Source organism: Acipenser ruthenus, chromosome 25 (assembly GCF_902713425.1).
Source record: "Acipenser ruthenus chromosome 25, fAciRut3.2 maternal haplotype, whole genome shotgun sequence".
Taxonomy (NCBI): Eukaryota; Metazoa; Chordata; class Actinopteri; order Acipenseriformes; family Acipenseridae; genus Acipenser; species Acipenser ruthenus.
This window is the reverse complement of record NC_081213.1, coordinates 27598177-27624836: the sequence shown is the minus strand read 5'-3', so window position 1 is coordinate 27624836 and position 26660 is coordinate 27598177. Positions and strand designations below refer to the sequence as shown.

The window sequence follows — 26660 nt, the reverse complement described above, 5'->3', positions numbered from 1 at the left end:
AAAGGGAGTCGGAGGCTCACCTGATGGTGCTGAATATTGCGTAGACCTCTGGGTTTTTCTCATCCTTCGTTCTCAGCAGAAAGACATCCTCTGAGAACCGAACAGAAAAGATTAAATTGCGTGTATCTTGGGGCGGAGTTATAGGAAAGGGCAGCCTTCCAATCAGGACAGCTCCCAACTCCTGGAACCCGCCCACCAGCTCACACACATATCGATGCAAACACACCGCTAGACATACATGCTTGTAACACTGTGAAGATTTACAGAATAGCTTTTGACAGCTTCGGGCTGTCAAAAGCAAGCTTAAAGACTCATGGTCAGAAAGAAATACAATTGTTTTAATAGTAAAAACTACGTAGCAAGAAAGGAACAATAATGGATCTTACCCAGCTCGTCAAAGTGCGTGTCTATCCCGTGAGGTCCGGGGACGGAGCACACCAGCCTGGCCTTGATGAAGGTGCTCCACTTGTTAACCAGCACTCTCTGACCGCCCGCGTCGTTCTGTAACACAGCAATGGAGAGCTGCTTTATAGAGCTGGACTCATGGGGGCTGGGCAATTCATTGGTCTCCTTCTGCTCTCGGATATCCCAGAAATACCAACATTCAGTGAAAAAGCCCTCTAACAAAAACAGCATGTTGATACAAACTAGCTGATAAAAGAAAAAAAAAATAAAAGGCCCAACATGGACAAAGAGAGGCATGAAAAAAACCTTAATTTTACGGATGTAGTAACATAACAGAATGCTGGTATTATGCTGTGTTTTTTTTTTCAATGCTGGAATTAGCTAAGCACATGCAATACGTGGTATGCTGTTATACCAGCATGCCGTGCAACCTTCTGTACCGTTGAGGGCATGCAAGCAGCAACCTGTTTCAGGGCCAGAGAGACAGCAGGGAACAGTAAAGAGCACTTGGAGGAGTTTTTCCACTCCAAGCAATGAAACCCATGGAGCGTGTCTTGGTGCCCTGTGATCAGCCGCTGTGTGAAGTGACACTGGTTAGTTATTGCCTCTCGACAGCAAATCCTTACGTTGGTGTTGGATTTAACACTTCTGAAAAGGCACTGGAGGGTCAAGTCTGTCTAGGAAAGGCCTGGTGGAATTATAGTACTGCTCTTAAAAAAAGTAGCTGTCTGTATCTGTATTCATGCACACAAGAGCTTGACCAAACCAGATGGTGACACGTGTTTTAATCACAACAGCTGATTGTGGCAAAATGCTTAACGGCACCTTATCAGGTTTCAAGAAATTATAGCCGCTACAAAACACCAGCTTCAATGTACTGCATGTATGTGGCGATCAAAGCCAGAACTGAAACGGTGCTGACATGTGTTGAGGGTGACTGTGAGGAATCATCAGTGATGAGAGCTATTCAGGCATTCATTGAATCTCAACCAAACACAGAGCAGCTGTGAAGCAAGATCTGTTTGGTTTGGCCAAAGTACTTCTCACTGTATTATTTACTGCTGCTGCTAATGCATTACCAGCACATAAAACATTAAAGCTGACCCAAGGAGCATTATAATATGCATTAAAACATGTTTTGGGAAACATGTCATTGGATATTTGTGGGCTATCATATTTTTCACCGAAAGCCGGAGATTGAATTACTGACTGAATGAAGCACACTGTAAGCCAGCTGTTACGATTGCCATTGTGTTTTTAAGTCTACAGTGATGGAATGAGATTGACTCAACAAGATGATTGAGGAAGAAAACCGGTCCAACTGCACGTTCGATAACATGTTCATGCGTGACTCCATTGGTAATAATTTGTGTGCGGTCAAAACTTTTACAACGATCCAACTGCTGCTGTTGGATTTACTGTATTGATGAAGTTAGCAATTGCAATTCCGATAAACCATGCAATAGACTCACCGCACACACACGCCCTACACGGCTGTAGATGGCGCCACTTTTGCCATTGGCCTCCATGGCCTTCTCAGTGAAGAAGAAATAGACCTTGTCATTGTCGCGATCGTCATTGTCCGGGATCAAGTGAGCCGCCACAAACTTTGGATCTGTAGATGGGAAGAAATCCTCGCGTGAATTCCAGTCCGACAAGATTGCTTGAACCATGAAGAAACTTTCTAGCACCAAAAAAGTTCCCAGTTTAAAAAAAAAAATACTAAAACTAAACAAACAATGTTTTCCTGGAAACTAATATCCAAGTTTTACTGCCTGGAAAATTGATGAAACACTGGTAATGAACCCATAGCGAACAGCTCAGTAAAGAGCACAAGGGGAAGTCTTCAAGTGTAGACTAATGTGTTTTGAATCAGAGTTAAATTCAACTCCCACATGGTGGGCTGCTTTCTATTCAATTATTACCAGCTTCCAAGGCATTCTGTTTGTTTTTGTAATTCTCAGACAGAGTTGAGGGTTAAATCAGCAAGATCTGCACCAGGACCTTCCTGATGGAAAATTGCCTTGTTGCTAAATTCGTTGTTATTTAGTTTTAGTTTTTCCTAAAACTTCGTCTGACTTGCATCCAGCAGCCCTAATAATACAATCTCCGGAAGTGCCGGGGGGGTTTGGCAGGGTCGGAGGGTCTAACCGTGTAGCAGCCGCTGGTCAGTCTCTGTTCTCATGGTGGAGCGGGAGCCCATACTGCGGAAAATCACTGAATCCCGACCCAGGAAGTCTGCCGTCAGCCCTGTGTAGAGCTCACCACCTGCATGGGGGGCAGAGAGGCAGAGTTAGCAGACAGGCAGACAGGCAGCGGCAATGCATTGGTAACATTTTATAATATCCGCTTTCTAAACCCACCGAGGGTGCTGATGGAGTATTAAAAAAAAAAAAGAGAGAGCACAGCTGTATTCAAACGAGATCCCAGTGAGGGGTGAACTGAATAATTGTGCATCAATTCATTTTTATCATATTGTGTCAAGCATCATATAATGACGTTGTGCTCAGTTTCATATATGTATATATATGCCTTTGTTGTATAGTCTAGCATATCGGCTCCTGACACAGCAGAGAGGGGCTTATCAATGATAATTGTGTAGTGGCGAGCCTAATACCAGTACTGTTAGTATGGCTGATCTGTTCAGTGCTAATTGTTTAAATGGTGGCATGGTGCTTTTGAATATCATTGTGAAGTTTTCTTTTTTTTTCAGGATTAAGCTGTCTCAATAGCACATAAAATAGATTATAAACTACCTTGTGTCATTTATTAACTCACAGCTGGACCCATAGGAAGATAATGGGGACATTTGAGAGCTTCCCAGGTATCGGCCAGGCAGAATACTTTTAATGGGATGATTTGTCACTGACTCCTTTATTGAAATAGGATCACTTTTATTATACGCCTTGTGAGACGTTACCGGTTAGGGGCTGGCATTAATCGGAATACAAGATAGGAAGAACAACAAGTGCTGAATGTCAGTTATTAGTTCACTTTTATTAGAAATATGTACTTTTAACTTTATACAGTACTTACAACTGTTTTACAAGCATTACTCATGGCTTGTATGTCATCTGATTTGTGCCGTGTTGTAAGGTGTGGCAGGATTGGCTCGGATGCCTGGACTTTGAAGCCAGTCAAATCAATGTTCGTTGGCTCCGAAAAGAACATTCTAGTACATTTTGCAGCCAGGGCTGAGACCTTGTTGGCAGCAGTGTCTGATGCCTTTGCCTAGGGCTCTGTGTGTTCAGCAGTGTCTGATGCCTTTGCCTAGGGCTCTGTGTGTTCAGCAGTGTCTGATGCGTTTGCCTAGGGCTCTGTGTGTTCAGCAGTGTCTGATGCATTTGCCTAGGGCTCTGTGTGTTCAGCAGTGTCTGATGCGTTTGCTTAGGGCTCTGTGTGTTCAGGAGTGCAGTGAGTTTGCAGATGTCGAGTGGGTTGGTAATGAGAAGTTAGCTGGAGTTGTGTACTGTAACTGCAGTTTCTTTTGCCACGTATGCAGATTGCACAATGGCATTCTCATGATGCTGGGTAGATGAGGCATGACATGCGTTGATGGCGTGATTTGATCATTTGATGAAGCAGGGAATTAAAAAACAAAACAAAAGAGTCATTAAGCTTTGCCCAATCCAACAATAACAGCATCAGGGATGAAGTACTGGAATATTCCCACAGCATAGCAGCTTGTGCTATTTAAGATTTTATAGCACTGAGCTGAAATAGGCAAAACATAGAGAGGGAAGGCTCAGCTGTGCCTAAATAATGTCACCTGGAATGGCTCATAATGCTGGGCAATACAGAAGTACTAAAAACAAAGGCACAGAATACAGAATGTTTAAATGTAGCACAAAGGTTCTTGTCGGAATCTGATTTGATAAAACTACAATTCCTGTTGTATTATATTTCAAGAAAGGCACGCACCGATGAAGGTGCTTGCGAAGGGCTTGCTGGGGTCATGGGGGCACCTGCCCCGCCCGTTCTCCACGCTAGCAGGGTCCATCCTGAACACATGCTGTGAAACAAAACAAGACACAGAGCGGAGAGGAGAAGGAGGAGTTAGCTTTAACATGCAGTGTCATTTAAAAAAGAGGCGAGCCCGCCATTGCAGGCTGCCAAACCCCCCACGTGGAGTTGATGTAAACGTGCTGGAGGGTTTCCAGCCCCCTCCCAGGCACCTGCTCCCCGCTACTTTCACAACTCAGCCAAGCAGTTGATACAATGTAGTTGACTGCTGGCAGCAGATGAGAAGATGCCACCATTCCAAGGGATCAGCCCTGCTAAAAGACTGGGATCGCACAAAGACTGGCACTCTTTAACTTTTGTCCCATAAATCTGGCAAGGTCCAGAAATCCAACATCTTCGCACTTCCTCACATACTGCAGTGACCTTGGTACTGTAGATCAGTGGTTCCCAAACCGGTCCTAGGGACCCCCTGTGTCTGCTGGTTTTCATTCCAACAACCTAGGAAGTGAAACAGCATCAGCAAGGCATCAAACTGAGACCTTCCATTAACCAAGTCTAGTACCAATCTTTTGTATAAATAATTTTTCTTTAAAAACTGCACCTTTCAGACCTGTACAACAAATGGAATGGAGCACAGCAGGTACAGTAAGATCAATGGAATCATGCTGACAGTGATAAGCACTTCAACCCAGCTGACTACCAGCACTCCAGTGCTGTGCGCACGGGCAGACGGAGGAGGATGGGAATATCTTTTTGGTTGGCTGCCTGGTGTAGCTGAGAGAGAAAGTGGCCGCTACACTGTTCTTCAAGCATTCCAGCCTGATGCAGTATCGTGTATACTGTGGAAGAGTGGGTCAGTCTGTAAGACAAGAGGCTGTGGGGGAGCCTGAGCTTGTACCTGCTCCAGCACTGCTTTGCAAAGGTTCATTAAATCTCACGGCGGGAAACTGGAGAAATTAAAAAAAAAAAAAAAAAAACTGGCAGTAAATTCAAAATCTCTCACTTTATAAAAACACCAGATGTGGCAGAACTGTTGTGCAGAGCCCTCCGAACAAAAGACTGCTAAAATAACAGAGGAAATATTAGTTTTATAAATGCCACTCGTATTCCTGCTCTCCAGCCCGACATGGAGCAGTGACTTCCTCTCTGTTCTTGCACCAACACTGGGAACATTTTTCTTGTTCAAACATGTTCTTTCTGAGTCCAAAGGAAAGCCTCCCTGGAATAAGTCATTATCAATTTAACAGAGGAAATAAACACAGCCTGCTATTGATTAGAGGGGAGGTGCTGGAGCTTGCCTTTTGAATTCTTGGCCCTTTGGAACCTGCCAACTCAAACAGAACAGCTTTCACTGGACCCTTTTTAAGACTCATTCGTGCTGCCTGAGGACTGGATAGCGTCTTCCCACGGCACCCAACGAGCGTCCAGACTCCCGGTATGTGTCTCTGCAGACGAGTGAGACTTCTGTCATTTAACCTCAACTCCCTGGACACGCAGAGAGGATGCGTGTTTGAAAATACAGGATTGTATTCATAATGATTTCGAGGGCTATTTCATAATATATTCTTTGAAAAAAAAAAAAAAAACACTTTAAATGTTTCATCGCCTGTACAAAACAAAGGCTGGTAAAATTGTTCATAGTACATAAACAATGTTTATCTGAATTCCTTTTTTCTGTGGCTTGAAAGACAAAGGAAGAAGAAAGGTAAAGAGCGCAGTAAGAGATAAGAGTTTAAGTTAAAGTTTAAAAGACAGACACAGTGTCCCTTTTATGAATTGGCCGTTCCAACATGCGGCATGCTTCGCCTGTGCCTGGTCCTAGCAGGTCTCTGGCAAGCACAAGTCTCCAACACATGGCTCTCAACACAAGGCTCTATTGAGTCCATGGGCACCCAGTAAAGTAGAGGCACTTCAGCAGCACAGGACCCTTCAAGAGGCACTGGACAGAGCCTGGTTAAAACGCAGGCACTCGTTTGTTGCACCGAACAGAGAGCGGCTTGTCTGATTTACTCACTGGGTCTGTTGAATACGATGGGATCACTTTGTGACATGACCCGCCTAGACCCTGCTTATTAAAGATGCTATTTGGAGGGGTGCTTGGCTCGTCCTTCAACAGAACAAGAGCATCCTTCAGAGGTCAGGAATGTGACCTCCATGCCTATGCCCAACAGTTGTCTGACAGTGTTGATGTGTTTGCTGGTCCAGTTCTGTGCTCAATAGAGCATTTCTCTCCGTCTTGGAACGAGCAGCATTTTTTTCTTTTTTTTTTCATTGGGGCAAATTTAAAAAGGTCTAACAAAGCAGCTGCTGTTTAAAATCCCCTGTGAATGATTTGCTGTAGTCACTGTTGCTATGCTTCTGATTAAAGAATGCTGATCAACACCTACAGCTTACGCCCAGATGCTGCTTGTTTGACTTACCTGTGCATTTGTAAGAAATATCCTTATCCGCAATGGCTAACATATGCAGTTCTCTGAGCTAGCAGTCTCTGAGCAGTGCGGTCGTGAACTCCAAGCCCAGAAGGTTACGATCAACGGGGGCTTTCGTTTCCTAACTTTGCCTGTGTTGGCAATTACCAAAAACAATAGACTAACATTGTATACAGTGTAAAATAGCTTTGTAACACACACCACAGAAACGCCTTTTAACATCAGAAAGTAGGTTAAGCCGAGGAATAAGTGTGTTGAATTAGTGGTGGCCTCTCACCTCTCCCCTGTGCCCCACGTAGATGAAGGCACACATGGGCTGGAAGGCTCCGGTGGAGCAGGAGAGCAGGTGAGTCCGGTTGTAAGGGTGCAGCATCCGGACATAGTTAGCACATTCGCTCTGCCAGGGGAGAAACAGAAACACTGTTAAAAAAGACTAGGAAAAAACATTCTAAAGCTCTGTCCAGTATATAAACTGCAATATACAGAAAGTGTAACATAACACTACTACATACTGCTCTATCGATATTTTCACCATTCTGTAATTCACTCATTTGTTTAACTCACTGGTAGGCCATGTTGACAGTACATTGTAAAAGTCCTGTGTTTTCTTGTTTTAAGAGCCCTTCACTAACTCACTGTTTTCAATATTTCACTATTTATGTGTAAGTCAGTAAGCAAAATAAAGAGGTAGCATTGTACTTTCATATGCGTTCATATACTGTATTAGATACTTTATTACATTCATTCATTTTGCATACAGTATTAATTTTGACCACATGCTGCCTGCCTACTACATGAAACCTCTCTGTCTATCTTTAAACAAACAAACAACAACAAAAAACCTCAAGAAACAACTCTGTGCTGGTGACCACAGAGCCCCCGGGGGAGCGATTCAGGAACTTGCTAAGAAAGAGTATTACAGGATCTGAAGGGAAGGACCACTTCCTCTGCTGGCATTGCTACAATAGGAAACAGGAGGCCTGGCTGACCAAGCGGAAGATTGCCAGGAGTTTTATCTTCAATTAGGCCAAGATGTCAAACTTGTCTGCTCAGCTGTCTCCGCGGTTATAGTTACTCAAAGGGCTGCTATTATTTCCTGGGATTGTCACAGAGGAGACAGCAGGGAGATTTATCCTGACATGAATCTTCAAGCCACTGACAAGTGCAGCTTCGGTAGGTGGCTGCAGGTGAGTGTACAGATTCAAAATCAGATTATTGTTTTCTTAAATCAGAGACACTACCTGAGCGGCTACTTCAAATGTAGCACAGAGGGAAGAACAAGAGGGTGTGCATGGAAGCCGAGTAAAAGTAAGTTTAGAACAGGATAGGACGCACTTTTTGTATGGCAGAGCCTACCATGTGAAGACTAGGTTCTGTGCTGTAAGGTAAACCTTATCAAACTCAGACTTGCTCAGTTCCCATAGAGGAGACAGACCTCGCTTGCAGTAGCTCTGTAGCAGTTATCAGCTTGGTCCTATAACTCCCCTGGCTGGAAAGAGGAGACAGGTGCTCCCCGTGGCAGTGTAAACCCTTACAGAATCTCGCAGCTCCTTCACAACTCAGCGAGTCCAAGGTAAACAGACAGATGTAATCATTTAATGGGGAATTGAAGTCATTGATGCCAAAGAAAGCAGCATGTTGTGCAGGGCTGGCTAAAGGTTCAGGGGTCTGCAGCGTATATCTGTCAGCTGGATATCAGGCAACACGTTTCTACTGCACAGTCAAGGCCAAATAGGAGGGGATGACAGACTCAGCCCTGACACAGCAGACAGTCCGAGACAGGCTGACCGATAGAGAGATATCGCAGATATCAAACCACATGTGGAATGCTTTCGTTTGTTTTTAAATATTTTTATACTCATGATTAGCGTACCACAGGGGTAAATCGTTTCAAGAGCACTTCGTGCTTTCTGTGAACATAACTTCCATAACTCCATGTTTCTGGTAGCATTCTGCATAGTGTAGGCAGGACAAAGGAGTGTGCAAACAGCAATGCTTTATGGCTGTAAATAATATTGGCATTCACAGAGCCAGCACTGGATTTTGAGTAACTGTGGTGTCTTTTGATTGCAAGTACCACCAGGTAACACCGTTATGGAAAACCAAGATGATTTGGAATTTAGCAAAGCAAACTCTTAGAAATATTTTAGTGAATTCCCAACCAAGTAGGTTCCTATGAATGGGACATCATTGAGCACATATTCTAATCTTAAAGGTATGACATTCTACCTATAGAGTCTCAACTAAAAGGTATGACATTCTACCTATAGAATCGCAGCTAAAAGGTATGACATTCTACCTATAGAATCGCAGCTAAAAGGTATGACATTCTACCTATAGAATCCCAGCTAAAAGGTATGACATTCTACATATAGAATCTCCGCTAAAAGCTATGACATTCTACCTATAGAATCTCAGCTAAAAGCTATGACATTCTACCTATAGAATCTCAGCTAAAAGGTATGACATTCTAGCTATAGAATCTCGACATGGCCATTGTACGAATTAAAACAACGTTAAAGCTAAGTTGCAAGTTTAAAGTATCATTATACAAAGTAATATATATATACACACAGTATACATTTGCAAGGGGTATATCCAATATCAGTTGGCATAAATATTTGGACTTTCCCAAAGCCTTTAGTTTATACTTAAAACACTGGCCCCAAGCTACCCTTTCTTTCCTTTATTCCTGTGACTGAATTTCTGTGTAAATAAACATTCATTATCCAATGCAAGCCTTAACTAAGGGTCAGCTCCCTGTGCTTTAACTGAATACAATGACATGTCTTCGGATTCACAGTTTGAATGTGGCTCACCCATTGTGTTCCGATAACCAAGGCCCTTGGAGGTTCTTACTAACAGGGTGCTCATTGTATCTGCATTCCACCAGGGGGGTCCCAAACCTCCCCAGGAGACACTGAACGTGGGGTGGGGTGGTGGGGGGGGGGGGGGGGTGCACGGTGTTTTTTGAAAAGCAATAACACAGGGCCAAAGGGTTAATTAAATGTCGAGGGCAAGATGATGACCTCTGGGGATAAAGATTGTAAAGCAAACAGACTGAGGGGGCAGCTGACCAGTGACCAGGATTAGCAGTTCTTATTAGTCAGTTGTTACCCTCCATTAGGCCCTTAATAACGCACGGGGTGGAAAAGGGGGATCTGTGTTTGCCCAAGCCCGGGTTGCACCCAAGCTGTCTTGTTTAGTTTCTAAATATTTTCGTGGTAAAAGGATGCAATTCCTCTTATTGCTTTACCCCAGCATGCAGTATTCATTGTTAAGTTATGGACAGCTGGGGCTGTTGCCATGAATTGAAATGTCTGTCTTATTACACAGGTCGCCTTTGTTCTCGTCATCTTTCTGTTTCCATCATCAGCACGCCGTTAATCCTCCTGAAAAGCCTTCATCTTAATAACGCTCTTCCAAGTGATGGCTATTGACCCAATAAGTTCATTCAGGCTGCTTGGCTTGATCATCTTGCACGTTTCTGTTGCAAGAAGCGCCCAGCATGAAGGCATTCACAGGGGAATGGAAATCAGGTGGACACTCATTCACCATTACAATTGTGTTTCTGAAAGCCAGTTCTGGATACCTTTGCCCCCTGGCTGTGTGTTCTATAGTTCACAATCAAATTGCCATCTGGATAAGAGTTCACTGCTAATCAACATGTTCTCGTTCCAGGATTTGGCATCCTTTCATTCTGCGTTTTTTGTTTCTCTTTTCCAGAATCAGTATTGTGCGTTGGGTCTTAGTGTGACCCTGGGATGAATCTGATTAGAACAGTTCCAGCATTTGAAAATCTGAATTAAGAGCCAAAAAAAAAAAAAAAAACATCTCCTCCTTGATATTTCCACTTAACTTTATTTCATCCTTAATGACCCTAACAGAGAGGGAGATGAGAGAGATGTCCTCCATAAACATTAGACCATCGCTGGATAGTACTGGATAGGAAAGTGATGTACAGACTTAAATATAAAACTATTATTCATTTCAACAGTAGACCTACCTACATTATATATAAAAGCATGTTTTAAGTGTATTTTAAGTTTTATTAGATTTTATGATTGAGTGTTTATGGGTGTATGCTGTTCATACTAGGGCAACTCGGCAGTTTACTGCTTGTTTTTCAAAGTAATCAAGCATATTTTCATTTGCTCCTTTTATATGCCAAGAATACTGTGTTATCTTTTGTGTGTAGCAGTAACTCAAATCTCCGGGTTAGTTTAAAAATGGCTGGATCTGAGTTTGTTTTTAAGCCAAAAACTCAAGTGCCAGTACCCTTTTACTATAATTCTAGGCTCTTGATTTCCTGTGATTCTGTTTTCTATGTATAATTGAACAAAGTGTCCCTGGCTTGCCTTCAGATTCCCTAAGGAATTTGCTGCCCATTGTTTCACTTCTTTCAGCCTTTGTTTCAGAACTTAATGTGCATTATAAAACAGTGTGAGAAATCAACCAATCACTGTTGAGGATTTGACAGAATCCCATTTTTCAAAAACACTGTTTTATGTTTAACAGCAGCTCCTGAGTATAATCTTTGTTTTTGTGAATTTATAATAAATTTATAGGCCATGTGTTGGGTCTTTCTGATTGTAAGCAAATTCATTTTGCACAGTTTGAGCAGCCAGCTTTGTTAACCAAACTGCACCAGATGATCTCTTATAGAGACTCCCTGCACACCATGTATTACCTGATTCTGGTGCTAGTGGACGTCATTACACAGTCCAAACTGTAACACAGTCATCTTGCTGTCCAGTGTAATAGTCATTACACCATTTACACTTGTATGTAATCGCTTGACTGTCTGTCCACTCTTTGATACAGCCATTAGACTGTCTCACTCAAATACTGCCATTATACCATTCATACTGTAATAGGGGTATAGTATTTCAAAGCTTAATACATTTACAAATAACCATTAGAGGGACACTGAATTCAAGAGACCTGAGTTTTCAGATTAAATATCTAAAATATTAGCATTTATTTCAGTCTGGAATGTATTTTTATGATTCAGAACAAAAAAAAAAAAAAAAAAGTGAACCAACAGTTTAGGACCTGACCGCTTGACAGAATTCATTATAGCACGGGCTCATAGTTATGAATTTCAGAATTCCTCTAGAATGTTAAAACGGAAGACATATCGCATTCAAGAATGCCTTTGTTACATCTCTCCCCCACCTGCCACATCAAAAGAACTCAATACCTCCGTTGCCTCCCTCCCGTCATTTGAATTCAGCGCTGGGACTTTAAAAACTCCAGACGTAGGCTCTCAGATATTGAACGCGGCAGAATAACCATTTCACATTTCTCCTTTAAAAAACAGTATGTATTATAAATGATAACAGATGGCTTCTATTGTCCATTATTAAAAACGTTTTTAAAAATCTCAGGGCTTCATATGACTGCATTAAAAGCACAACGGTTCAGTTTTATGTTTCAAAGACAGACTCCGAGCCATCTCTTTTCTTCATGTTATTCGTCTTCATTTATTTTCTAATCTCAGCGGTTGGGTTCATTCGATATCTTCCCAATTATGAACCTAGATTCCGAAATGTTCTCCTCCCTTTGACTTACATATTACACAATGAAATCTAGCTAACAAGCCTGGTTTTGCTAAATGAACTCCAAGGCCCTCGGGTCTTTTTATCGACCGTGCTCCTGAAACTTCAGTACCATTGTTAATTGATGGTTGTACAGTACCTAGGAATGTACTGTAATGTATAGGTCTGAATCTGTAATGCTGTTAGTGAAGTCTCCTAGGGTGGGTTCTAACTACAAAATAACTTATCAAAGGAGCTTTAAAGAATGCAGTGACAGTACAAAAGTTTGATGCAGAATGGTGATACTATCATATTTTTTAAATAATACAAATGATATCCCAGTGGTATGAACCAAAACACACTGGTATTCCATTGTAGTATAACAATACTGTACAGTAATTATTATTATTATTATTTCTTAGCAGATGCCCTTACCCAGGGCGACTTACAATTGTTACAAGATATCACATTATTTTTACATACAATTCCCCATTTATACAGTTGGATTTTTACTGAAGCAATCTAGGTAAAGTACCTTGCTCAAGGGTACAGCAGCAGTGTCCCCCACTGGGGATTGAACCCACGACCCTCCGGTCAAGAGTCCAGAGCCCTAACCACTACTCCACACTGCTGCCCTGTAATGTACTGAAACTCACCAGATCTTTCCCCATGATATCTAATAGTTTTGTCAGATATGTTCCTGTTAAATAGAAAGCCCACCCTTCACTCACCAGGGGGTCTTTGCCCTTGAGAACACAGTCCTCCTTGTCACCTGGCAGTGGGGGCCAGTAAATCTGAGAGACGAGACAAGGAGAGAGAAAGACAGAGTTAGTGCCAGACACACACACACACACACACACACACACACACACACACACACACAACCACCTCGGTGCATCTGTCAAACTAATATACCAGGTCATTCAGCATGTTCCCATTTGATATCATGCATTGACAATGTGCAACCATAGTTAACCATGTTTTAACTAGGCTTTATCATAATCGTCTGTGTTTTCGAAACAGTAAGAGCATTTTGAGTTATCTGAAAAAAATGCAGTTTTTTTAAACTTTGTTGTAGTAGCTTTTAACAACTGTCCCTTGCTGGCTTTACTGATAGAATGCTTTGTCTAACGTTCTCATGAAACTTGATGTACTTCATACTGTAATGACTTCATAGGATGTATCCTGAAATGTGAATACAGAAACCATTACTGTATCGCTGAGAGACCAACTTATCTGTCAAATGCACTGGTGATGGATTCTGTAGCAGGGTAGTCATACCTTAGATCTAAAATGAGGGTAATAAGACCGAGGGTGAGGTCAAATGCAAGAAAAACCTCTTTTTTAGGTAATGCTCCCTTTTATCCCGAATCAGTTAACATGAAATGAATGTCCCTTTGACTCCAGTTCTGACAGCAGCGATGTTTAATAGTTAACGGATTTAATGAAGAATGTCTGCTCCAGCTTTTGAGGTTTTCATTGCAGCAGCTGTTTTTACCGCAGAACGCCGGTGCAGATCACAATTCTAATTCTTAATAGAAACCTCACGGAATGTCTCGGTCATTCTGAAGCGCTGTGCGAATAAAATTGGTGACTGATGTAAAACTGCTGGCTTCCGTTCAAGCACCCGTGTGAAAAATAAAACACATTTCAAAATATGTCCTTCTGTATTGCCAATAATATGTGGACAGTTATCTTTGGATTTTCATAATTGGGTGGTTATGGTTATGCATGAATTGATACCAACCACGTTAAATGATCCACTCAATTCAAGATGCAAAGGAATATTTCCGATACATTTCCCATGCTTGAGGCACACTGAAGAGGTTCTGGACTTCTTTAGTTTGTTTAAGATGTTCTGCTTTTAAAGATACATATTTACTGTACATGTTTAAAGATAGAGAGGAATATAAATGACTTGTAAACAGCATTACCTGCTAGATAGCTGACCTTCTCTATTGCCACGTGTTTTATTTATTTAGTATTATAAAAGCTTAAGTACCTTAAAGCTACAGAACATCACGCAACTTTCAGGCCCAGATCCTAGTGCCTGATTGATCTCAAAACGTTGTCAAGTTGGGTTGACTAGGCAGCCCATTCCATACCAATCTCTGTGTGAGTGTAACTTGTTAGTTGGCTGTGCATTTTGTCAATAGGGAAACGGCTATAGAAACAGAGCCCCTGTCCTGTCCCCTGTCTGATTGGGGGTGTCTGTAAACTAAATCAACGGTCTGCACTGCTGTAATCTACAGTGCATTCCAACCTGTTTCCCCCGGCAGGAAATCACAAGAGAATGAACATACCCCGCGGACAGGAACAACGTTCTAATTGCAGTAATTGACTGTAATAACAGCCCTGTGTGTGTGTGTGCGAGTGTGTATTTGTGTGTGCTGGATTTTGTTTCAGTCTCTTCAGTAGCAGATCTCCCGTTCTCCTTGTCCCACCTGTCTGCTTTCCGTCTGTGTCTCTTGCATTGCTATTTACTGTTTAATTAGGATTAATTTGGAGCAATCCTGTTTCATGTTCCCAACCCGCAGCTCCACCCCGATTTTATCTCAGTAGCTCTAACGCATTCCCAGGTGTGTGCGTGTGTGTGTGTGCTGCAAACAATGGACTGACACAATGCATCTATTTATAATTGTATCATTCGCACCACCAAGGGGTCTCCTGACCTTATCCATATAACAAGCCCAAGCTTGTGAAGATTAACCAGAAACAGCAATGGAGCAGATGTCGACCTGTTTTTAATACAGAATTCACACCTCATCAGGGACATGTTAATGGAGCTGGAAGTCCAAATAAACATGTTTCCAAATTCACTCAATTTATTATATTAACTCATGAGCTTAAAAGCCTAAAAGGGTTTTCACAGGAGTTGGATCATTAGTTCACCTTTGAGGTTGTATGAAGTGAATCCCTACTGAGAAAGAAGGCTTTTATTCAGAGTGATGCAGTCCCCTGTCATTTAAAAAAGAATAATATTTTTTTTAACAGCAACGTATCTTGAAAAATGCAGTCACTGATGCTGCTCACAGTTAAATTTAACCAAATCTCTACACATATACAAATTCCAGATGGTATGTTTGCACAGTGATTTTGCCCATGCTTTTACCATGCTTAGCCATGGTCTTTACCACTTCCTGTATTTGCACTGTGTTTGTGCTTCACCACGCTTTCACTGTGCTTTTTGCTACACATTCACATGCTTTTGCCATGGCATGCCGCTGTCAACTTTGATCAGGGTAGTGTGTCCAAGTGTGAATCCCCCTGTTTGTGCGTTCCTCTTTTCCCTACATTGTTAATGGAAGTACCAGGCCCTATACTGTTCCCCAGTGTTACTACTAAGAGCCTTCTTCCTTCCTTACAGGGCTTCCTGCTATAGACACACAGCACTTCTCACCTCACAAAATAGTACGAGCAACAATGCATGTTCTGGGGTCTCCAGTGGCTCACCTAATAAAAGTAGAGAGTGAGTCATGGAAGCATGCTTGCAATATCCGACATTGGCTTGGGGCCACACTGGTCTTTGCATTCACACAGATCCTTAAAACAGTTTTGCATAGTAAAAGGTATGGTAAAGTGTATTACAAAACAAGGCAAACCGTGGTGAACTATGGTAAAAAAAAAAAAAGTATAACCATGGGACAAACATGGGTAAACTGCACAATTGCTACGCAGATATATTGTCATAAACTTTTATAAGGTGAGTAAGGTCAGGTGCTACAGTAGTTCACCTCATTGAGCTTTATTGACCCCAACTGTAACTACAGTATCACGCTATAGCAATATAGTGTATAGAAGGCATTTATAGGAAACCTTATATAACTACGTTATATAAAATGGCATTAAAGCCCCTTTCATACTGGCACTTCTACCCGGGTCACAATCCCGCGTTGTGTGAAACCTCAGGGTGTGGGTTAACACGCTTTGACCCGGCTTGACCGAGACAAAATGCTTGACGGCTGTTCATGACGAAATAACAAACAGCCACCCCTGCGTGAAGGTTTCGCTTTTTTCGTTTTTTTTCGTTTTTTTCGTTTTTTCTGTTTAGCCGTATTTTTGTTGCAGCAGGGATGAAGAAACATTTGCTCTAATCAAAATTTGGGCTGACGGTTCAATCCTGAATTGTGTACGCGTATTGTTTACTTGCGTCTGTCACCCGGGTCGACCCTCTTTATCAAAAGCAGTGTGAAATCGTGTACCCGACCTGCATGACACCGGGTCCGACCCGGGTAGAGCATGCCAGTGTGAAAGGGGCTTAAGATTTACACTAGCAATGTGTCATTGTGATAAACTGCTATTTCTTGTTAATAATAATAATGATCTAGATGTTTTATAATCGGATCCCTAGTTTTAAGTATGATCAGGAACTTTGATAAGGAGGCATTGTGGTCTCAGGAATACCTCATGCAGGTCAGCGATGACACGTCAGGTGCAAATTAGTGGATGATTAATGGGTGCGCATAATCTGGCGTGACAGTTTGTGGATATTGTGACAGCGGCTAGTTTAGAAAACCCCTGATGCTTTAAAGTAAATCTACCTCATGGTCCCTTAGGATTTCTAAGACCTGCTTCTCGAAAACCTTGAACCGAAGCAGCTGTTTATTCCATCCTGCCACCCAAGAAGGTGTTTAAACAAGTCAAACTGAGGCTTGACGTACGCCAATTAGCATCAAGTCAGAGAGCGGCGTTGGATGGAAAGCAAAACAGCCAACGCACAGCCTAGGAGGAAAGAACTAGAATTACGTCAGGGATTTAAACCCTTAACCTCCGATAAGATTTTTTTTTTTTTTTTTTTTTTTACGTGGTTGTCTTTCCAGAGTCAAAGAAACAACAGTGCATCTGCACAGTCACAGATGTGTGTATTGCACAGATGATTGAATTGTATTGCATTTGATTATAAACGAGTCCAGCACACTTTGGATAGCAGATGATACAGGCAGACGCATGGACTGTTTCAGACTCAATACAATTCCAGAAAGGTAAACGGCTTAAACCATTTTTTATTTGTTTTGTTTTTGTTTTTACTTCCCAATTTCAGTAGGTTTGGAAGGATGGCACTAGCTCACAGCTGGGAATGTCGAAACCCATAGAGAGAAGGTGACATCATTAGCCAGACTGGGCCTGGGGAGTTTTTTCAGGGAGTGAGTAAGGCTGGAGGGTTGTTTTGTTTGAGACATACAGGAAGTATGTCTAAGTGGCTGAAGATCTGGCTATTACTCAAAGCAAGTACAATAGCAAATACAATAATATTTGTCTCTGACTTCTTTGTTTTTTTGTTTTGTTTTTTCTCCCGGAGTGCCTGTACACCGAGGTCTGGGCTCTGTCTGTTTCTCCCTCAAACTTCTTTCTTTTTTGCAGACACAGAAGCTAGGATTGAACTCGATGCATGAAAGGATAGGACTTTTGTAGGGTATAGCTTCAAATACTGTTTTGTGTTTTTTTCATTTGTTTATGTAACAGGGGGAGGCTGGGTGTGAACCGCTGACCCACCGCACTGCAAGCAAGCGCCTAAACCGCTCTGCAAAAGAGTCGGGCTCGTCTGCATTCGTGGTTATAGAGCTTAAATGAATTGCTCATGGATTGTGTGGGTCAAAGACACTCAGAAATACAGTCAGGCATGTTGTCACCAGGTGCTATGAGAACATCCCCTCACAGCTCTGCAAGCTCAGCTCAGTCCTGGCCCGAACAACCCATGCCATTCAGTCCTGGGTCCCTCTCAAGCTGAGATGAATTGTGTGGTGGTTTTGAATCCCTTGCTCTGATTTACTGACTGACTCTACACTCTCGCACGCAAGAGTGCACTTACACTTACAAGTCTGACCTGAGTCATCTTAGAGTCAATTGGGTCATATCAGTTGGGCCACCCACTTATACTTGTGTTGGACTCTAAGCTGCCTTATGTCCTGTATGTAAGAACACGGCCCCTGAACTAAACTGTGTAACCACAGATATCATATCTCCATGGCAAGCTCACTACACACAAAATGAAAAAGTGAAAAAATGTGCATTGCTGTTCCCTAAGTTTCCAAATGATTGAAACATGCTGTGTTTCTTTAATGGTTAACACAGATCCATTTGGCCATATAGCGTACATGATGCAATTGTTTTCCTTCTGATTAGCTACAGCCTAGAACGAGAGAAGGTGGGTACCTCTTTCGAGTCAATGTTGTTGGGGTCCAGGCGTAGAGAGTACAGAACATCCTTCCCTCCGATAAACAGCCGGTCGTGATACTCATCCAGAAACATGGAGCTTAAATTGAGAAAGCCTCCGTGTCCAATGAATATGGACGACCTGTTTGTGGCCAGGAGATCTGAAAGAACAAAAAGAAAACGTTTCAGCTACATATCTTGGCAGTGCATGCTAAGAGCTCTTGAATGTTCTAGAGGCACCAGTTCCATACTAAATACATTCCGCCCACAAAGAGCATTCTGCATTGTAATGTCACTGTGAATGTCTCTGTGGGTTTGTGAGGTCTTCGGACTCCCCAAACCCCCCTCTATTAGCGACGTGGTATTTTAATAAATTGGTACTGGGGAATAAGTGCATTGTTCTACTGCGTGCTTCATACCATGCTACAGTGCTGAGAAATAACAAAAACGCCTTAGCAATACGTGTGGCTGGATTGTATCTGTTTGATTTGATTGAAGTGTGATGTCGTCATTTTTCATTGTTTTCCAGAGGGCCAACTCATGCAGCTGTTCATCTTATAGAGACTGAAGTTGTAAAAGGATCCTCCTGTAGTTATTGAGGTTTGTGGTTGGAAAGCTACTGGGTGCAGGATGGTTGAGTCAAAAGAACAAAAGCAATGCTTTTCCTTTGTGAGGGAATTGAGTCAAGAGAAAGTGAGGACCTTGAGCCGTTGTTTATTGTTTTTTGTCGTGATCCCCCCAAAAATAGTATTTGGCCGAAAGTTAATGTTTTTTAAAATGTTTTTCAAAAAATAACAATTTGCCCTTTTTCCTGGAAAATATATAAAGGATTATAATTATTCAAAATACAGCAGATTGTTTACATAGAGTAGTGATCCAAAAAAAAGGTTTGCCAAAAGTAATAGTTTACAAAAATATGTATATTTTTATATCTAGTTTTTCCTCCCAAATATAATTGTTTAATTTTTCTCTGAAAGGAGAGGAACACCCTTTATTGGTCCCTAAGAAAACTTCTGAAAACCAACTTCAGAGTTGCTGTTTTTTTATTTATTTATTTTTATTCACTAAACATTTGAATGGGTGTTTTGGTGTGTTCAGTTATTACTATCAGAATGTTCTTTGACTTACGGTTTCATAACCTGAGACTCTACCAGTCCCATGCCTTTACTTTTAAAGCAAGGACGCCAAAGAGAGTGGAAGTCAGAAATGTCTTTTTCCTTTTCACACAAACATTGATTGGAAGCCTGTCAAATGCATCCTACGTAATCTCTAGCCCATGTGCGCTGAATCTTCCCCTCCTGTCCATTAATACTTCAAGAACAATAGCACTCTATATTCTAACAGAACGCAGTGCTGCTGCACAGCTCCGATAGATAAAGCCCAGCGCAGTGTCATTCCATTCTGCACTAAGGCTATAGACACAAGTTTTGCATCACCCTATAGAATTAACTAATATTCCTTCATGAAGTCGAATGAAATCTGATGAATAATGTTCACATGTAAAATTATATAGCGCTTGAAAAAAAATTAAATATGTAACATTTTGAAATCTAACATGAAATACAGTACTACTATTATGGCTTCCGGTAGACTTTTGCAATATAATTTTGCAGTTTCTTTGACTTCATGGTAGTAAATAAAATATCTTAATTATGTTCATATAGTATATATCTTTTTTTAATTATGTCTCCGTCATAAAATTCTAGGTGATGCAAAACCTTTGGCCACAGCTGTTCATTGTAAGTTTGCAGTGTGGAAGGTAGTGGGGTTTGAGCAGCTCAGGGCTTAGAGAAAGAGCTGGTCTGCAGTATGGAAGGTGGTAACTTTGAATATATTAATGCGTAATATATTTGATGTGTTTAAGTGGAGAATGTGTATTGCTGAAGAGGACTGAAAAACATGTGTACAGTGTACACATTCCAGTTCAACTGCGAGTCACCCCTGGCTATTAAAACCTTTTTGTTCACAAAGTGCTTATTGCAGCATTGTGTATGCAATGCATGTGAATACAGCCTGCCTGAGCACTCCATCCTCATCTGCCATCGCCCAACCCCAGCATTCAAGGGTGCGTTGAGTGAAATTTAAATAAATAAAAAAAAACATTAGCTCAGTCAATTGCATGATTTTCCATCAATCAACATTACCCCCACCAGCTAGAAAGTGAATTGAACTTGGCCCTAATTCCATTTGAAATCACACCTCTCCCTCGCCCAGCCTCCTCAACCCCTTCTCTTTACAATCTGTTCCAGAATGACCGAATTTCCGATAAAAAAAAAAAAAGAATTCCATATAACATCTTGTGAGGTCTTTTTTAAAGGGGTCAATAGTGCTGACAAGACCGTGGACATGGCTGACACAGAGAAAAAATACCCTCAGGAGTTGAGTTCTGTTTATTGACTATAGTTCTTCTGGAAATAGTGGATCAGGGTAGAGCCAAGGTGCACAGGCTGTGTGCAGTGTGATGGTCCTGAGCACTGTTCTGTAGTGAAGCGGGCTCCTCGCAGGGTACAGCCCAGGTGCACTGGCTGTGTGCAGTGTGATGGTCCTGAGCACTGTGCTGTAGTGAAGCGGGCTCCTCGCAGGGTAGAGCCCAGGTGCACTGGCTGTGTGCAGTGTGATGGTCCTGAGCACTGTGCTGTAGTGAAGCTGGCTCCTCGCAGGGTAGGCTGGTCTGGAAGCTCTCCTTGTGTGGTTTGTTTCGTGGACGTTGTGATTACGGCGTGGTCTTGATGTTGTTTGAAGTGTGGCCAGGACATATTGCCGGGGCCGCCTGCAGACAGGAAATGTCAAGCAGCCAATCGTCTGCTTGGGAAAGTTCGTTCAGGGAAACCAAGGATTTAAGGTGGAACTGACAAACCGTGTCAGGAATACGAAAAGTATTTTTAAAAGCAACGTTTCTCATTTTAAAATTGCCGGCTAACTCGCTAAAAGGGAGATGCTGCTGCTCAAAACCATGAGATAAAATGAAACAGATGGACGTCACTTAATTTCATAAAGCAGAAAGATTCAGAAAAACAGACAGACGGATTACTGGTAAGGCACTAACGAATATATTACATTTCCACTCTGCCGTATAAATATGTGCCAGGACATTCACAGATGCAGCTAGTGTTAGAGATTGAGACTAGTCTGACATTTAAATGTGAGTAGAACCCAATCCGGAAATCTACAGAGGGGCTACTAGCTCCGGCTCTCCAGTGCAGTGCTGACAGACACACTGACACGCTGTCTATAAAGACTCAGCCTTTGATTTATAGAGGGCTACCGTGCTCCGCTGTTAGGCAGTGCTGACAGACACGGAGAAACCTTGTCAAGGCGGCAGTACCACTCAATGTCTCCTGCCCGCATCACCCAGGCAGCCCCCCTCCCTGTCTCTCCACACCTGTCACGACCTCTGCATGTTTCACTCTGACAGCCAGAGCTACCATGGCTAACAGGGTATTACAAATAACTTGTTTTCTCCTGTTACCTACCGGAGCTTTGCTCCAGGAGGGTTAATAACCACCCAGAAACTGTGTCTCTGGGGGAGGCAGAGCAGCGTCATGTTCCACCCAGCCCTTTGCTTTTGTTTCTCAGGAACTGAATTTGAATCTTGATGTGTAGATCGCTGATGCCTCACCAGGTCCAGAGATGGACTAATGTAATGCTTATCTCTAAGTGTCACAGGACTACCTCTTATAGATTCAAGTGCTGATTCATGCTGCATTCTTTTTATGGAAGGTCTGCAACACCATAGACATCCCGCTGATATTTATGTTACCATTCCGGTAACATGTGCTTGCCTCGTGCACAAGACTCTTAACAGATTTATAAGAGTCATTTATACTGCAGCATGTTCTTTTTGCCTGGCAGTCAGAAGGTTCATCTGTACGGTATGTCCTCATCATTTCCTTTGAATGACCTCTGAGTGCAGAAACATGGAAAATCAATCCTGATGGACCTCCTTGGGCAAGGAATTCCACAATTGGGATGCGTAGACGACAGGGGGTGACTAGGTACTCTACATAACTGGAGACCAAATCACTGAGGTATGTAGAAGCTGTCTCACCATTTTATAGGCTTAAACAATTATACAGAAATAATTGAAGATATAGACTTTGTTTAAGCATGGAAAAAGTCTGTTCCCATAATAAGTTCCATTGCATTCCTTCCCAATGTCAGCTACAGTATGCTCGCAAAGCTTGCCAAGTTTATTTAACAAGTTATTCTTATTTCAGGAGAGCTCAATGGAAGGTATGCAAGTAAGGGTGGGGTTGTCTTTCAATGGAGGGGAGGTCATATTTATTCCTTAACAAAAGGACACAGCATCTCAAAATGGACACATTCTTTGAACCCCCAGTGCACTACAGAGAGACAGCCAGCCACAGAACTTCAAACTCCAGTGGCAACAGCACTGTCAGCTGATGATTAAATGAGGTTTCTGTCAATAATTCACCTTCCTCTTAATACGCTACACCTCCAACACTGAGTAGAATAGAATTGCTAATGCAGAGAATGGAGGAGCGAAGCTGAGAGTGTTGTCCGCTCCATCTGGAATTGGTTAATGCCTAACCCTTATTATAGTTAACTGCAGTTGTCACACGTGTTCCTGACGCCCAGCTTCTTGGCCCTGACTTGTTCCAACTCCTGTCTTGCATTTCAGTGTGAATAGAGTTGCGCTGGGGGGCCGATCAGACAGGCCTGTGAAGCATGAGGCTGTTTGAGTGCGCCCTCTGCACGCTTGTCAGGGTTGAATTATATCTCTATATCCCCGTGTCAGGGGGAGAAATGTAGCAGATGGCCCTTTTCTTTGCCTGGATTCTCGCTGGTTAGCACAACTGTGCCAGCGCAAGGGTGTGGAACTAGTAAAGCAGAAAGGGAGTGGACCGCTGGAAACTTTTTCCATTAGTCTATTTTTATAATTAAATCACTGTGCCTCCAAAGTCTACTGACTAATCTGATTCCTGATCCCACTTGGATAAACTGCTTCCCAGTCTCTCAGCTATAACTATGAGGCCTGACAGATTTCCCAGTTCCTCATCTCTAACTACCAAGCCAAGCCCCGCTTTCTGGAATTCAACTCAAAGGCACAATTCTTCACAAATATCTCAGTTTGAAGCAATTGACCAGTATAATTCCCAGACTGCCTACTGCACTGCTTACCAGTCTCTCAACTAACCAGTCCCTCAGCTATACCACTAAGCCACTATACCTTCCGGTCCATCAGCTCGAACCACTAGGCCACACTGTCTCCCTCGACTCTAACTGCTCAGCAACACTGACTCACAGCTCCTTACCTCTAGGCACTAGACTAGCTTGACTCAGTCTGAAGCCCTAGGCCCTTCTGTCTTCAGTCCCCAGTTTTAAGTCATCCTGCTCAGTATATTTGTCTAGCTGATTACATGTAAAACAGTGCAGTTCGCCCTTCAGTCTGATCCCTGGCTGCTGTAATTGGCTTCCTTTGCTTCTCTAAGTCACTGTAAGCCAGTAATTTGTGTGGTTCTGTCTCCCACTCGCCCCATACCCTGAAATCAGAGCCCTGTGATAATATTGTTTCAGCAAGACTCTGATACCGGCAGCCACTGCAGAGGCAGTGAGAGCTGCCTGGTACTCCCGTCTGGGGAAATAAAGAGGTATTAGGACAGGCGACAGGGTGAACTACCGGCTCTCCACACCACTGGAGACCCGTGTGACAAAGAGATTCAGGGGTTCAGCGCATTCATTTTGAGTATACCACTGAGGAGTGCACTCAGACTGAGGTTTAAGCTTTTAAGCTGAGGGAACACGAAGCCACTTTTTCAGGAACTGAGGCTTGAAACTTGGTTCCAGGAGACTGGGAGACCTAGTTTGAGGCAACTTTGCTGTATCAAACTTCAAGTCGCCACTGGGGTGCTGTGCAGTGGCCTGAAACCTAGTCTCGTGAAACCAAGTTCCAAGCTACAAAGCGGCTTTGTGTTCCCTCTGCTTTACCTCCTGGTTCTGCTAAAATGTGTCTCTCTCTTGCTTTCTTCTTCCAAGTACTGTATCCTGTCCACCATCTGTAACTACTGTAAGTCAAACAAAAGTCTCACATTTCTCCAGAAACTCAAAGCAGTGGTAACTGTTGGGATCTGCTGGGTTTAGTAGATGCTGTGTATCCTAGTATGTGATGTTTCATAAATCTAATACTGTACATGCACTATCCCCGCCACCTTGTAATATACTTAACTACACTTTTAATATGTTATTCTATGGTATACTGAAGTAAACTTTTATAATGGCACAACCTCTTCCATTTACATATACTACAAAGCACTCTATAAAATACGACCCGATAAACTTATCACCAATACAGTACTTGACTATAGAAATTGCCAGGGAAACGACATTACTTACTGTGTGCATTACCAGAGGAGGGTACTGACAGTAGAGGTTTAAACTCAGGGGATTTTAGCTCTTGAAATAAAAAGTTCTGCTTCACCAAGCCCTGTTGATATTCTCCTAACAATAACCAGACTTTTGTTTCGCAGTGCGTATCAAAGCCACCGCCCTTCAAGGAAACAGCGTATTTGTTTTTGGTGTTTCAGCTTTGGGAACGGGACACGAGTGCTTTATTTATTTAATTAATTATCAAGAAACTTGGGATATCCAGGTTCTCCTTCAGAGCGAAGCTAGTTAACGAGGGGTCCGTGGGAGCTGGAGGGAGTGCTGTCAGCGTTGTTTGTGTCTCTCCTGCCATGCTTGGCCTCCGGGATCGCCTCCCATCGCTCAGCCAATTTCACTACCCACCCCGCGGTGGCCAGTCTCACTAAGTGTGGAAAGCCAGGCTGACTAATGAAGCCATTTAGCCCCTTCAGCTCTACTGCGCCCGACTGCTTCCCCTCCCATGGTACGAGGTCAGGGCCTTGTTTATGCACCCGCGAATGCCAGCCAGAGTTCAGAGGACCTGCCACTCTCAAACTTTTATAGGTCAGTTAAACAGAGCAGGCCAGGAGCTTATTTATAGTGGAGCTAGATTCTGGAGCAAGCGCATAACTCTATGGGGGGAAAAAAAGGTGAAAAGGTTTGGCTTGACGTGTTATTTATTATGTTATTATTGATCATTCCACCTAGAACTTAAAACAATTCAAATGGAGTTAAAAAAGGGGGACACCTTGGAGTACTCGACCAATGTTTCCACATGTCTCTTTAAAATGAAAATGAAACAGCTGTCAAAATGTTTGACTGTAAACAAAGAAGTTTCTTAAATGTAATTGTAAAATTACATTTAAAAATGTTAGTGAATTTGATACAACTGGGTATGATTCACGTTGGGTGCAAAATACAATATCAACCCGTAATTGCAAATGTAACCTTCCGGTGATATCGCTAACATGGAATCTGCCCCAGTGTGTGTCAGGCAGTTCTAGATCACTCTGTATAGAAGATTAATGACTTTAAAGCCCTTTTTATTGTGGCTTCATTCATGAAACGCAAACTTAATATGCCAGATTCTCAAAGCGAATGTACAATGCAAAGTTAAAAAAAAGAAGTATGGTACTAAAGAAAAGAAGAAAAAAAAGCATTTTGACGAGAAGCCTTTATCAGTGTTCAAGAAAAAGGTCAACAACAGTCTAAAGCACTTTGATGAATATCAAACTGTAAATGATGAGTTTTGAAGCTTTGGGAATAGAACCCGCTGTGAACAGCCTTCAGAAATGAGCTCTGGACACTGCAGTGCCAGCGCTCTTATCAGGGGATTGCTGTGACTACAAGGGGTAGCAGTCTGACAGTAAACAGGGGGTACACTCATTGTTTCTCTAGTCTTCTTTGTTTTTTTTTTTTACCTCCCCTACTTCATGATCTCATTTCCAAAGGGAGAAATTACACAAGAAATTACAACATGCAATCGCAGTGCACGATTCCAGAGTACCATTAGCAGTTCATTATTAAGGAGTTCTGATTCTTCCAGCCAAGATATGCAAAAGCACACAGCCCGTTTTTTTTTCTGGTTTTTAACATGTTAAAGCAAACAAGTTATATTTTTATATATAAATATATATTGGTAGCACTGTAGATTACATGTATAGCATTGTAGTAACTTTGTAATTACATGTAACTACTGTGTAACAACATGGAAATAGCCTTGTGAAACGCATCTTGTTCACTGATGTAGTTGCATGGTACTATATTAGTAACCCAATCCATTATACTGCTGCAGGTCATCTGGATA

The 26660-nt window shown here is 42.3% G+C and overlaps 1 protein-coding gene across 1 annotated transcript in view; it reads right to left on the bottom strand.

Annotated features, from left to right (window-relative positions):
- The window catches only part of LOC117964100 (semaphorin-3G-like), a 41193-nt gene that overhangs the window by 7773 nt on the left and 6760 nt on the right, over nt 1–26660 (bottom strand). Inside the window, exons 2-9 of the mRNA XM_058999944.1 lie at nt 18491–18651; nt 13069–13131; nt 7075–7194; nt 4327–4417; nt 2557–2673; nt 1878–2020; nt 387–501; nt 21–90 (exon numbers count right to left, since the gene is read on the bottom strand). Coding sequence (XP_058855927.1) covers nt 21–90; nt 387–501; nt 1878–2020; nt 2557–2673; nt 4327–4417; nt 7075–7194; nt 13069–13131; nt 18491–18651 — 880 coding nt within the window. The remainder of the gene's footprint in view (nt 1–20; nt 91–386; nt 502–1877; nt 2021–2556; nt 2674–4326; nt 4418–7074; nt 7195–13068; nt 13132–18490; nt 18652–26660) is intronic.